The sequence below is a fragment of the Phalacrocorax carbo genome, chromosome 3, assembly GCF_963921805.1.
Source record: "Phalacrocorax carbo chromosome 3, bPhaCar2.1, whole genome shotgun sequence".
Taxonomy (NCBI): domain Eukaryota; kingdom Metazoa; phylum Chordata; class Aves; order Suliformes; family Phalacrocoracidae; genus Phalacrocorax; species Phalacrocorax carbo.
The window spans coordinates 112,241,674-112,254,921 of NC_087515.1; the positions used below are offsets into that span (position 1 = coordinate 112,241,674).

Genomic DNA, 13,248 nt, shown 5'->3' on the forward strand with positions numbered 1-13,248 from the left:
TCAGGCTGTGTCAGGGGAGGTTTAGATTGGATATTAGGAAAGATGTCTTTACTGCAAGAGTGGTCAGGCATTGGAAGAGGCTGCCCAGGGAGGTGGTGGAGTCACCATCCCTGGAGGTGTTCATAAAACATGTAGAGGTGACACTTAGGGACATGGTTTAGGATACATGGTAGTCTTGGGTTGAGGGTTGGACTTGATGATCCTAGAGGTCTTATCCAACCTTAATGATTCTATGATTCTGTGAAATTCAGACTGGGTGGAGAATGGATTGAGAGCAGCCCTGAGGGAGGACTTGGGGGTGTTGGCTGATGAGAAGCTCAACATGACCTGGCAATGTGTGCTTTCAGAAAGCCGACCATATCCTGGGCTGCATTAAAAGAAGTGTGACTGAGAGGGAGGTGATTTTCCCCCTCTGCCACTCTTGTTAGACCCCACCTGGAATATTGCATCCAGCTCTGGGTCCCCAACGTAAGAAGGACATGGGCCTGTTGGAGTGAATCTAGAGGAGGGCCATGAAGATGATCCGAGGGCTGGAGCACCTTTTCTATGAAGACAAGATGAGAGAGCTGGGGTTGTTCAGCCTGGAGAAGAGAAGGCTGTGGGAAGATCTTACAGAAGCCTTCCACAGTACCTGAAGGGGGCCTACAAGAAAGCTGAAGAGGGACTTTTTACAAGGGCATGTAGTGATAGGACAAGGGGCAATGGTTGTAAACTGAAAGAAGGTAGATTTATATTGGACATCAAGAAGTTTTTTTTATGATGAGGGTGGTGAGGCACTGAAACAGGTTGCCCAGAGAAGTTGTGGATGCCCCATTCCTGGAAGTGTTCAAGGCCTGGTTGGATCAGGCTTTGAGCAACCTGATCTTGTGGAAGGTGTCCCTGCCCATGGCAGGGTGGTAGGAACCAGGTGATCTTTAAGATCCCTTCTAACCCAAATAATTCTATGATGTTTTTGTCATTTTAACAATACGTTGTTCCGATCTTGAAAGTTGCCTCAGGATAAACATAATTTAAGAAAGCTTAATTCTTCAAGTTTAAGGGAACCTCCTGGAACATAGTGTCTTACTGTAAACTTTCCTTGGTCTTAGAATTCAAATTAGTAGAGGCTTCATAGTTTTTGTGTTTTCAACTCTTTTTACCCTTCGTTGGTTTTTAAAATAATACAGCTGTTTGACATATAAATCTGCCTCTCATTAAAAATTGAAGGACTTCACAAATACTTGTCCCATTAATTATTTAGCATTGTTTTAGAAGAGAATTTTAATCCTCAAAGGAAGAAAATGTATTCAGCTTTGCTACACAAAGATGTTACCACATATCAGCTGCTCTGTGACATTTTGTGTGTGTGTACTTACCCAGCACAACACATTTCGCATTTACTGTATGAACTGGTATTTTGATGGATCATTCTGCAGTTACTTGTTTGTGTATTAAATGCAGCTGAACACTGACATCCAAAGAGGTACCGAATCTGTTCATGATCACTGACACTGCAGCAGAACCAGGAATTGGAAACAAAAAGTCCCAACTCCCGTTTTCCCTTGTTCTCCCACTAGTATGTGTGTGGCCAATAACTGAACATGTTTATTAAGTGAACTGTGGATTATTTTTTTTTAACAGCTTGCAAAGAATATTGGTAATGCTGGGCTTAATGAGATTATGGAATTCTGTTTGCCAGTTGACGAGATGGTCAAACCTAATCCAAGCAGCGATATGTAAGTAAAGAGCCACTACTTCTGAAAAAGGCAGGCATTTAATTTAATATTGCTGATGGGTTGTGCCATTATGGTTTGCACCAGCAGGCTGTGGAAGATATATAAAGTATTATGTATAGCCTTATAGCAAAGGAGTAAATTTTTTTTCTGATGCTTTGCATGTCTGCTTTATTTAACTTTATCTGATTGTACCTTCCCTAATAGTAAGGACTGTTTTACCAACTCTCTGAATCATGATTTGTGGGACAGAAACAAATGTTAACTTGTTGGGAATTTTAAAGACACACAAGAGTAGGGATTAAAAACAAAGCTATAATTTTTGTGCTACTTAAACACAAAATAGAAAATGGAATAAAGTACACATTTGACCTGAAAGATACTGAACACCTATTGTTTAGAAACTACACCTAGGACTTAAGTCCGTAACTATGTGGAATAAAGACAGAATATTTAATTGAATTCCTTGAAAACACTGAACGGTGGTGGCAGAGATACAGCAAGGACAGCTGCCTACTTGGCTGTATACTACTCTATCGTGAAAGCGCTAGTAAATGATATGGAAACAAACCCAGAAGATTTGGCTTTGGATGAAGCTGATTTTACATTATCTGGACTTTCACCATTCTGACAGAATCAATGTTAAACCATACAGTTTAAATGATTTTTCACTACCACTATCAATAATAATAGAGAATATTAGTAATTAAAATTACTAATAATTTCACTGAATACTATAAATCAATAGCAAAAGAAGACTTCTAAAAATCATATTAAAAAACATCATTTAGTGTGATACATCTATATATAAAATTTGGGGGGATGTTAATGAAATGAAAACCTGAAGACAAACTCTTTTTAAAAACTATGAGGGAATACTGTCAAATGCTTTAGGAACAAGAGTTTTCTTTTGATTCAATAATAATTATTATTATTATTTGGACTTTTTTCTTTTTGCCCATTATATAGTATCTAGATGATAAAGTATGGCTTTGCTAAATGTCTTCTGTGCGATGTTTTGTTTGTCCCAAGAGCTGATAAGGAGTTATGTCTTTGGGAGGCATGCAAGCTCCTGTCTTGCTGTGATGGGAAAAGGAGTAGTCATTTGTTAGTTGGGTATTAACAGCAGAAGTGATAACTCGTGCTGATACATGTGTACTAAGTTTTCACCTTGGTTTAGAGGCGTAACTGAAAAGTCCACTACATCCTCCCTGGTACGGTTGTGGTGAAGAGTTGCTTTACAGAACATACTTACTGCTGTGAATACAGATCCAAGGCCTGGATAGTCTGTACAGAGGTATAAGACAGATTGTTGAATCCCATGCCTTCTATCCTTTTCAGCATGTGTAGAAGTACAAGTCAGGTAAACATAAACCTGCCAGACTGCTTTGAGCAAGCCAGCGTTATGAAGCTTTGATGTATCTTCTGTACACAGAGCTGCATAATCCTGATCTCTACTTCACACCAGAGTTCAGAGGGGAAAATTAATGGTCTGTCTTCACAGAAGATGAATCAAATATCCAATATGGCTACATTTCTTACTAGAAATACAAGACTGCATGTCTTACATGCATATTTAAAGCAAAAAATTATCATAATGAATGAGAAATAGTCTTTCCCAGATTTTGTTTCAAATGGCTTGCATGTATTTATGGAAATTCTAATGTGCATCTTCTGTTAAAAGTTACACAAGTAAATTATACTCAATTTCAGGAATGCAAGAAAAGACTATATTACTGCCAAGTATATTGAGAGAAAATATGCAAGGAAAAAGCATGCTGACAATGCAGCTAAATTACATGCTCTTTGTGAAGCAGTCAAATCAAGAGACATTCTTGGATTAGTCCAAGTATATGCCGACGGTGTGGATCTCACAGAAAAAATTCCACTGGCCAATGGCCATGTAAGTGTTGTAAATTTTATTACACAAATTGTTACAAGTGCAATAAACTTTCATCAATTGAAAAGGCCTATTTTTTCTTACTTGAAAATAAGATTTGAAACACTTCTGGACACTCACCCTTTCGATGATGTAATTTAACAATAACAAAAGATGATATTAAATAGTTTAATCTAAAAATGTTTATAAATACTATCGTATTTTAAATATATTAAATCATTAAACATTAAATCATTCCATAATTCATTTGTTTTCAACCCATTTTTTAAATTTAAATGAACAAAAGGGAAGCAAAGAAAGTTTTCACAAGAGATGTTTTAATGGTAGCATGTCTGAATATTTTTAAATTACATGTTTTAATTGATCTAATTTGTGTCTTAATAAAACTTCTGCTTCTCTGTAGATCAGAAGAAACAAGTGTGTTCTTTTATTTTATTCTTAGGAGCAAGACGAAACAGCACTTCACCTTGCTGTTAGGTCAGTTGATCGAACATCCCTTCATATAGTTGACTTTTTAGTGCAGAACAGGTAAGTTTATGGAAAGCTATAAAAATGTTATTGATACTGCTTTTATGTCAAGTAATACTACAATACAAATACTAAATGAATACAAATACTAAAACTAATTCTAGTATTAGCAATTGTACTTTTATTCCTTGAAATTTCTTGTAATGAGGGAGGTTTATTAATGTAGGGTAGGAAACTAAGTTTAATCAGCTTTCTTCTTCTTTCTTGTACTCCAATAGTGGCAATCTAGATAAGCAAACATGTAAAGGTAGCACAGCCCTGCATTACTGCTGTCTGACGGACAACGTTGAGTGCCTCAAACTGCTGCTGAGAGGGAAGGCTTCTATTGAAATAGGTAAAAGGGTAATGTGTACTTCAATTTCGTATTTGTCACTGCTTCAGATAAGAAACAGTGAAGGTGGAAGGAAGTGTATTTTCCTCTCAATTCTTTATCATAATTCTGTGAATATAATCTTCATTATAAAAAAACAATATTCGCTGTTTATTTCAAGTTTAAAATTGACTTATACATTACACTTGCTTTTTAAACAAATTTAGATAAATAAGTACCAAGATTTTCAACTGATATCTTATTGCCTGGTTATATACTGCCATTTCATGGCGACCATTCCATATATATGGCATGTTGCGTTGCTACTTCTTGACATATTCAACGAGTTGGTATGAGTTGGAGCTATATATATATGAAGGAAGGAGATGAATTTGAGAGTGTGTTTGCCTAGTACTTCACTATGTTTGTCTTTATCTTTAGTAAGGGACATTTTAATAGTGATGCCTATCATCGTAACTTTCTTTTCTTGCTGTAATATAGCTAATGAATCAGGAGAGACGCCACTTGATATAGCTAAACGCTTAAAACATACTCACTGTGAAGAGTTGGTAAGTGTTGCATCTTTTTGTGTGTTTGTGCATTTATAAGCAGAATCATGTCTGAATATTTAACAGTTTACAGTTGAATATTCAACAAATATATCCCAGATGGAAAAGTCATATGCGTGTAAATAGATATATGCTTATATCGAGTTATATGCTTTTAAGAAGAAAGTTATATTTCTTTTCAGATGCTTTGGAAATGCTAAACTTCTTGGGGCCAGGGGATGATTCTGTTTGAGCTATTAGTCCCAGTTCCATAACTGTCTGACATCTAATCACTAAAGTACTTTTTATGGGCGAAGGCCGTGGATGAAGGCCATTTTCTTGTGGCCCAGACAAGTCGTGGATGCCCCGTCATTGGAAGTGCTTAATGTCATGTTGGATGGGACTTTGAGCAACCTGATCTAGTGAAAGATGTGTCTGCCTATGGTGGGGTGGTGGACTAGATGATCTTTAAAGATCCATTCCAACCCAAACCACTCTATGATTCTATGAAGAGAAGCTGGTTACCATCACTACTTCTAGTAAGCAACAAAAATGGATTAGTGGGGTCAAGGCTTCTTGATAAGTGAGTCTGATTCAAAAAAACTGCCACTGCAGTTAATTGCTTTGACTTGCTGTTTCTAAATCAAAGCAAATAAGATGTGGTACATATTGTCAGAAAATGGAGAGTGGACCTGCAATGGAGAATAGACCTACAATGCTTAATGAGAAACCTAGTTGCTCTCGATATATTTGTGTTGTGTTTGGTCACAGAGCTTAATTCTTTAAACTTAACCCAGTGTGGTAACTTTCCAGATTACTGAAATCTGTTTTTAAAATAAAAGTAATATTTGTATTTTGAAACCAGGGTTCCTTCTATATGTGGGTTTTGTTTGTTTTTAAATATGTTTTTTTTTTTAAATAAGTACTGCACATAACATAGGTATCAGCAGTCATCCTTTTTTCCGTAGCTTACTCAAGCGCTGTCCGGAAGATTTAATTCTCATGTTCATGTAGAATATGAATGGCGGTTACTCCATGAAGACCTTGACGAAAGTGATGATGATGTAGATGAAAAGCTGCAGGTTTGTATCAATACACTATTATTTTTCTGTACATATATCTGTGTAAGCCTGATGTTCCTAATGATTTCAATAACACTTCTTTTTACTGTAAGTATTGAAGACACTGTGAAATAAAGTTCTGTAGTAAAGTGTAGTAGCTTAAATTTTAGTGCCTTAAATTATAGTTTGTCGTCTTTTTCCTCTTTAATATAAGGTATAGGACATAAGACCTTGTGGTGATGATCAAATTGCGATTAGCCACATGGGATACCTTTTTCTTAATGGAGTCAATAGTTTGTTTCAGTACATCAGGAATATTGAGATCTGCTGATCATGAAGCAGAATTAACATCAGCTAGGAAAATTGCCTTTACAAAGAGAGGCATCTTATAGCATCTGTTCATGTTTGTGAAACAGGCTTTGATTTTGGAATAGTTCATGCATTGGCTTGCCTTCAGTGGGACTAAAACTGTGCATTAAATAAGCCACATCAATTAATAGCAGAGTAGGGTCTTAATTCTGAATCTTCCTGTAAAAATATTTGTGGTTTTCTCCCTTTTCATACCTGAAATTACTGGTGGTGTTGTAGTTGAGATTGAAAGGGACCTCTGAAGGTCATCTGGTCCAACCCCCCTGCTTAAGCAAGGTCACTCAGAGCCAGTTGCCCAGGACCAGGCTTTTGAATATCTCCAAGGATGGTCATATTACAAGTATTACAAAGTATTCCAGTAGCATAGGCACTTCATTGCAGTTTCAAAATTTAACTTCCCAATTTGAGGACCAACTTGAAAAAGTATTTAAGCACCTAAACATACAGGCAGGGAACAAACTCCCATCTTTTGATACCTGAACAGCACTTAAAAATGGGTTGGATTTCAAGGGGCTAAGTAATTTGAAATGACATATAGGCTCCTAAATACTAATGACATCCTGAAACTTTCATAATTTGAAGTATTCAATATAAGTATTGAACACATTTTTGTTCTTCTTTGTGTGTGGTGTTGTAACTACTTATGCCTTTTCTGCGTCCTTTATAAAGTGCAAGGAATACATAATAGGCTTTATATTAATCTTCAGATGTTAGCACAACCTTTTTTACACTTGGAAGTAGCTAAAAAACTACATTTTCCTCTGGATAATGAAATTTGGCTTTTTTCTTTCTATAAGTGTTAGCATTTTAATACTTCTTTTGCAAAGTCTCCCATCTCAGCAAGGCGTGAATTGATAATAATTAATAACATAAAACCAAATCTTGTGCACTTGGGTTTTTCTTTGTTTTCAGAAATATTAAAACCTGATAGTCACAGAATAATTTTCTTTGCCTTCACAGAATGTCTTTAAAAATGCAAGGCCATCAGACTGTTGAATTAGCTTAATGTTTTGGAGACTAATTTTGACATCAGTAGGTTTGCTCTGTTGCAAAATGCCATCTTTGCAAGATCTTGTCTGCATAGGATTCTTCTCCCCATGTCCTGTCTCTTTAGTCCCAGATAGTTATTATGTCTGGTGCTTGACTTGAGCTACCATTAGCAACAAAGAGCAAAAAACATGTCACAAGCCGTCCCTTTCAAAGCACAATTACTACCTCTGAGAATTTTTTAAAGATTTTTCTTGAGAATTTTGAAATCATCTGAAATCTGTGAGCTGCTAAATCCACTTCTTCTTGGTGAGCTTTCATATTATATCCCCCTATTTATGTCTTCCTATATATTGTATTGTACCATTGGGTTCAATTACTAACAGCAGTAATTATGACTTTTTTGATAAACCATCTTGAAACTTTCTGTTATGTTTTAAAAATTTCTCTTTTTCCAGCTGTAAAACCTTTTGGGTACTTTGCAGCTAGATATCTAGCAAACCCCTTTCTGGGACTCTCAACTTTGTATTTTTGATCCGGTTTTTTTCTTCACTTCCTTCATTGTTCCCGGTTGCCTTCTGCAGTTGAGCGTTCTGGGCTCCACCTCGTATAGGAAGTTGTCTGCTACTCAGCAATGAGGCTAAAGTAATGAAACTGCTACTTCACTGCCCTGCTATACTTCAATGCTTATATACATATATGAGTATAATAGGCTTATACTACAGGGATTTTGAAAGGAGAGCTGTGAACAGGGCCAGCAAACAGGGCATGGCATGACAGCCATGGCACGGTAGTTTGTGTGGAAGGGTGTGCCCGAAGGACACTGCACACTGTGCACACTGCTTGTAGGTCCACAGCCCAGGGAAGTGCTCTAGGTCTCTGCCAAAATGGTGGGCACTCGCCTCAGAGCTAAAACCAGTGTTCCTACGGAGAAAGCCCTAGAGGTGTCTGCATCCACCCAGACAGAACTGGTAAGGAAGGAGACTTCAGCATTAGGTGGTAGGTTGCAGCAAGCGTTCAGATCTTTGTTCTGGTGAAAAGGTAAGTAGCTGCACAAGCTTACCTCAATCTCATAGGTAAGCTTAGGAAGTGTGGGTTAGATGAGTGGACAGTGAGGTGGATAGAGACCTGGCTGAATGGCAGAGCTCAGGGTTGTGATCAACAGCGCAGAGTCTGGTTGGAGGCCTGTAACTAGTGCTGTTCCCCAAGGGTCTGTGCTGGGTCCAGTCCTGTTCAACATATTCATCAGTGACTGGATAAAGGGACAGAGTGTACCTTCAGCAAGTTTGCTGATGATACAAAACTGGGACGAGTGGCTGATACACCAGAAGGCTGTGCTGCCATCCAGCGAGACCTGGACAGGCTGGAGAGCTGGGCTGAGGGGAACCTGATGAAATTCAACAATAGGAAGTGTAGGGTCCTGCAGCTGGGGAGGAACAACCCCCTGCACCAGTACAGGCTGGGGGCTGAACTAGCGGAAAGCGTCTCTGTTGAGAAGGACCCTGGTTGCTGGTTGACAGCGAGCTGACCATGAGCCAGCAATGTGCCCTTGTGGCCAAGGCGACCAACAATATCCTGGGGTGCATTAAAAGGAGTGTAGCCAGCAGGTCAAGGGGGGTTATCCTCCCCCTCGACTCTGCCCTAGTGAGACCACATCTGGACTACTGTGTCCAGTTTTGGGCTCCCCAGTTTAAAAAGGACAGGGAACTGCTTGAGTGAGTCTGGCGGAGAGCTACCAAGATGATCAGGGGACTGGAGCATCTCCCTTATGAGGAAAGGCTGAAAGACTTGGGTTTGTTTAGCCTGGAGAAGACTGAGGGGGGATCTTATCAATGCTTACAAATATCTGAGGGTGGGTGTCAAGAGGATGGGGCCAGAGTCTTTTCAGTGGTGCCCAATGACAGGACAAGGGGCAGTGGGCACAAGCTGGAACACAGGAAGTTCCACCTGAATACTTGAAAAAAACCTTCTGTCCTGTGAGGGTGCCAGAGCAGTGGAACAGGCTGCCCAGAGAGGTTGTGGAGTGTCCTTCCCTGGAGACATTCAGATCCCACCTGGACGTGGTCCTGTGCCCCCTGCTCAAGCAGGGGGGGTTGGACGAGATGATCTCGAGAGGTCCCTTTCAACCCCTGTCATTCTGTGATTCTGTGAGATTGAGGACTGTTTGCATTGAATGGACTGGTGGATAATGCTGTTGCTTAGGATCACATTAGAGTTCTGTTTGTAGATGTCAAGCTATTGTGCTTGTCTCTCTTTCTGGTAAAGCAATTGAACAGATTTTGTAATCGTTGTCAGAAAAGGTTGTGTCTGAAATTGAAGTTCTTTTAGTCCTGAATTTTTCATATAAACTAGAGTCTAACCTAAATGAAGACTAAGATAATCGAACCGGTTTCTGCTCCTGTTCCACACCCCGGCTGCCTGGCCCTACCTCATCTTTTGCCTCCATTCTGGCACACATTTGTCCCTGTAATTGAGCTGTTTCAGTTTGGTAGACCAATGAAAAGCTAAAAGAACAAAACAAAAAAGAATTTTCTGCTGGTTTAGAAAGCAGAAGCGAAGCAAGTGTGGGCTGAAACAAATACCAGAACCAAGATAGTGGAGAAGTCAGGGAATGGAGAGTGTCAGCCAGTGAGAAGTGAGGCTGCTAAGCCAAAGTAAAGGTAGGGATTAATGCGTCTGGCTGTCAGGTTCATCAGTCTGATAAATCTTTGAACTATTATGCTGTGCTGTAACATGTCTAAAAGCCCTACATGGTCAATCCAGAATAAGCATTGAATATATTCAGAGGAAAATCGATTGCTTATTTGAGATACTGTTGGTGTAAGTCTTTATTCTGCCTAGATGCTATTACTATAAACTGTTAAATTTAATACAGACAGTATGTCAATGATGTGTTTATCTAACATTGTTTCTAAAGGCATATTTATGCTCTCTGAGCTGTGGATTTTACAACCCATTCCTGTACTAGCCACCTGAATTTATAACTCCAGAAACTTTAATTATCATTTGATAACAATAATTACTATGCTTACTGTTGAAACAGGAAAAATAATGCTAAGTGTGAATAGCAAGCAGATGACTTACTGTAAGTCTCAAAGACAACTAATTAGATCTTATTTGATAATGTGCATGGGATGAGCAATGTTCCTTCCCAGCTGCCAACTGAAGTAATCTCCTGAACTTCTCCAACAATATTAGTGAGCTAAAAACAGTTCTTGAGAAGTTTTGGGTCCTAATTTGTTGTAGGCTGAGCCCCAGGTAGAATACTTAGATGCAATTGTGTCTGGCTTTTGAGATCATCTATATGGGATCTAATGCTACTGAACTTCAGGTGAGGCTTAGGATCCTCAGTTGTTCATTCAACTTCTGAAAATATTGCCTGGTATTTGATGCAGAGAAACTTTACTTGATGCAGTCTGAATATCTATATTGACTATCTATAAGAGTATATTCCTGTGTATATAAGGATACAGTATTATCCTACAGGCATATACTACAGGAGAAAATGAGAAAATAATAATTGTTTTGAAATGCAATTCACATTTTTTTTTGTTAATGAGCACAGTTACTTTGTCTTGAGGGCAGAATGTAGGATTTAGATTATGTATTAAAAGCATTAGAAGCCATTTTTTCTTTCTAGAAACTAGTGGCTTTCTATCAACTAATAAATAAAATGAGCACAACTAATGTGGTATCAGTGAGTACTTTTGTTATTGTGTTTAAGCAACCCAGTCCCAATCGGAGAGAGGACAGACCTATCAGCTTCTATCAACTTGGATCAAACCAACTTCAGCCTAATGTAGCATCCTTGGCAAGAGATGCAGCGAACATTGCCAAGGATAAGCAGAGAGGATTTATGCCAAGTATATTACAGAATGAAACGTATGGAGCCATACTCAGTGGCAGTCCACCTCCCATTCAGCCTGCAGTACCCGTTACAAGTAGTGCACCTCCTCTACCTCCAAGGAATATTGGCAAAGGTACTAACAATGGAAAATATTCTTCTATGTTAGAAGAATGGGATCATAACCCTTTTTTGTAGTATTACATGTTTTAGGTTTTCTTTTACAGTTATTTTGCATAGGTAAGTACAGGAACGGGTTATTATTACTTCATTTTACATACTTGAATTGAATCTGTACAACCTTTTCTGAGTTTGATTTTTCAGTATACCTGCAAGAAAGTACATTAATAGTGTTTGGGAAAACATTGCTCAGGTAACCTCAATAGAGTCAAACAATTTATTAAAAGGACGGCTGCAGTCAATTTAGTTCAGCATATTTTTTTTGTTATATTCCATCTTTTCATACTTATGTTTCTTGAAGATGTCATTGTCAGAGTTCAATTTAAACGTACAATTTCAATAGTGTTTGGCTGCTGTGGAAAATTTTTTAAGATCTGGGAGAATGGGGAGTGTATGCAGAACATGAGAGATTTTAACCTTGCAAAGTCTTCTCTTAATAAATATATGCTTCAAGGCTGTTGAAATAAAAGTGTAAGTGTCATGATGTGGAGAACTGGATGATTTTAGGAAACTGGTAGCTGACTGAAAATGTAACTGCCAGTTACAGGTTATACCCTGATCAGCAGAACAGTGTAAAATGCACATCTCATCCTGGTTCAGAAAGGCTGTGTGCTTGCAAAATCTACCATTCAAACTGATGCTGTGAACTTCATTGTTATCTTCATATATAATGTGTTTGGATCATATTGAAGAAGCATAGAGAAATCTGTGTAGGTCCTCTTTGTACACTGCATTTGGTGTGTTTCACTGCTTTAATCCCTTTATTAATCCAGCAGCTTTCATGGATGCTAAATTTAGGTAAAGTTCAATTCAAGAAAAATGACTGTGTAAACACATGATTTTCTATGGCGCTGTAATTCAGACTCCGTAAGAGAAGATACAAGCAGGGAATGTTCTAGGCATAGGTGAGTGGCTTCTGCCTTTGGGAGCACTGTGCAGAGGTCAGAATGTTAGACTCCATACACCAGTGATTGTGTCTGAGATGGCAAATTGAACATCTGTGTAATATGAAAAGTCAGTTATTGGTCTCACAGGAATAACTGGAGCATAAAAGTCAGATCAAAATATGTGATCTTGGCGGCAGAAAAACTGAGGCCAGTAGAATGGTGTGGTATTGGATTACTTCAGAAAGGCTTATAAAACTTAACCAAGGTGGGATTCCTTTCATCTAACATTTTTGCATGAAGTCTAAGCTTAATATCTAGACACTGTTTTACTTGATGGAAAGGAATTTTTCCCCCACCACACAGGAAAATTCACCAAAGAAGCTTGCGTAGTCCATTTAACTGTTAGACCCTATCTCTACAGTAGTAATACAATTGGATAGCTAGAAAGACTGGCTTACCCTTTGATATCATTTTAACCATGGCCAACCATACTATTTTACCCAGTGATTGCCCTTGTTTAAATGACACTTTTCAAAGAGTGTCATTTTAATTTCATTCCCAACCCCAGACTTCTTGGCACCAGTGTATGGTGCAGTTCATGCCAAGAAAGCATGCTGCCTCGCTTAGATTATTAGCTCATATTCTTTACTCTAGTGATGTATGAGCCAATTATTCTTAGTTAAAAGTTAATAATAGTATCATCAGTCTTAGCTTCTTGTTGATTGCTGATGATGTTGATGTTACGCTTATGACGTATTATTACTCCTTTATCCTCTTAGCTTTAGGCTGTTCTGCAAGTCTTCTGAGCCTTTAATGCTTTTCCCTGCAACCTAATATTTATTCATACCTTACTCTTTCATCTTTTCTTAATATGATGCTCATGCGCTAAACAGGGACAAGTGGCATGATATGTGCAAAATAT

The 13,248-nt window shown here is 38.3% G+C and overlaps 1 protein-coding gene across 3 annotated transcripts in view; it reads left to right on the forward strand.

The window, feature by feature from the left end:
• ASAP2 (ArfGAP with SH3 domain, ankyrin repeat and PH domain 2) overlaps positions 1 to 13,248 on the forward strand; it is a 97,792-nt gene that overhangs the window by 71,524 nt on the left and 13,020 nt on the right. For all 3 annotated transcript variants that reach the window (XM_064448007.1, XM_064448008.1, XM_064448009.1), the window contains exons 16-22: positions 1,621 to 1,715; positions 3,426 to 3,615; positions 4,055 to 4,140; positions 4,359 to 4,474; positions 4,952 to 5,019; positions 5,967 to 6,080; positions 11,140 to 11,395. In XM_064448007.1, coding sequence (XP_064304077.1) covers positions 1,621 to 1,715; positions 3,426 to 3,615; positions 4,055 to 4,140; positions 4,359 to 4,474; positions 4,952 to 5,019; positions 5,967 to 6,080; positions 11,140 to 11,395 — 925 coding nt within the window. The remainder of the gene's footprint in view (positions 1 to 1,620; positions 1,716 to 3,425; positions 3,616 to 4,054; positions 4,141 to 4,358; positions 4,475 to 4,951; positions 5,020 to 5,966; positions 6,081 to 11,139; positions 11,396 to 13,248) is intronic.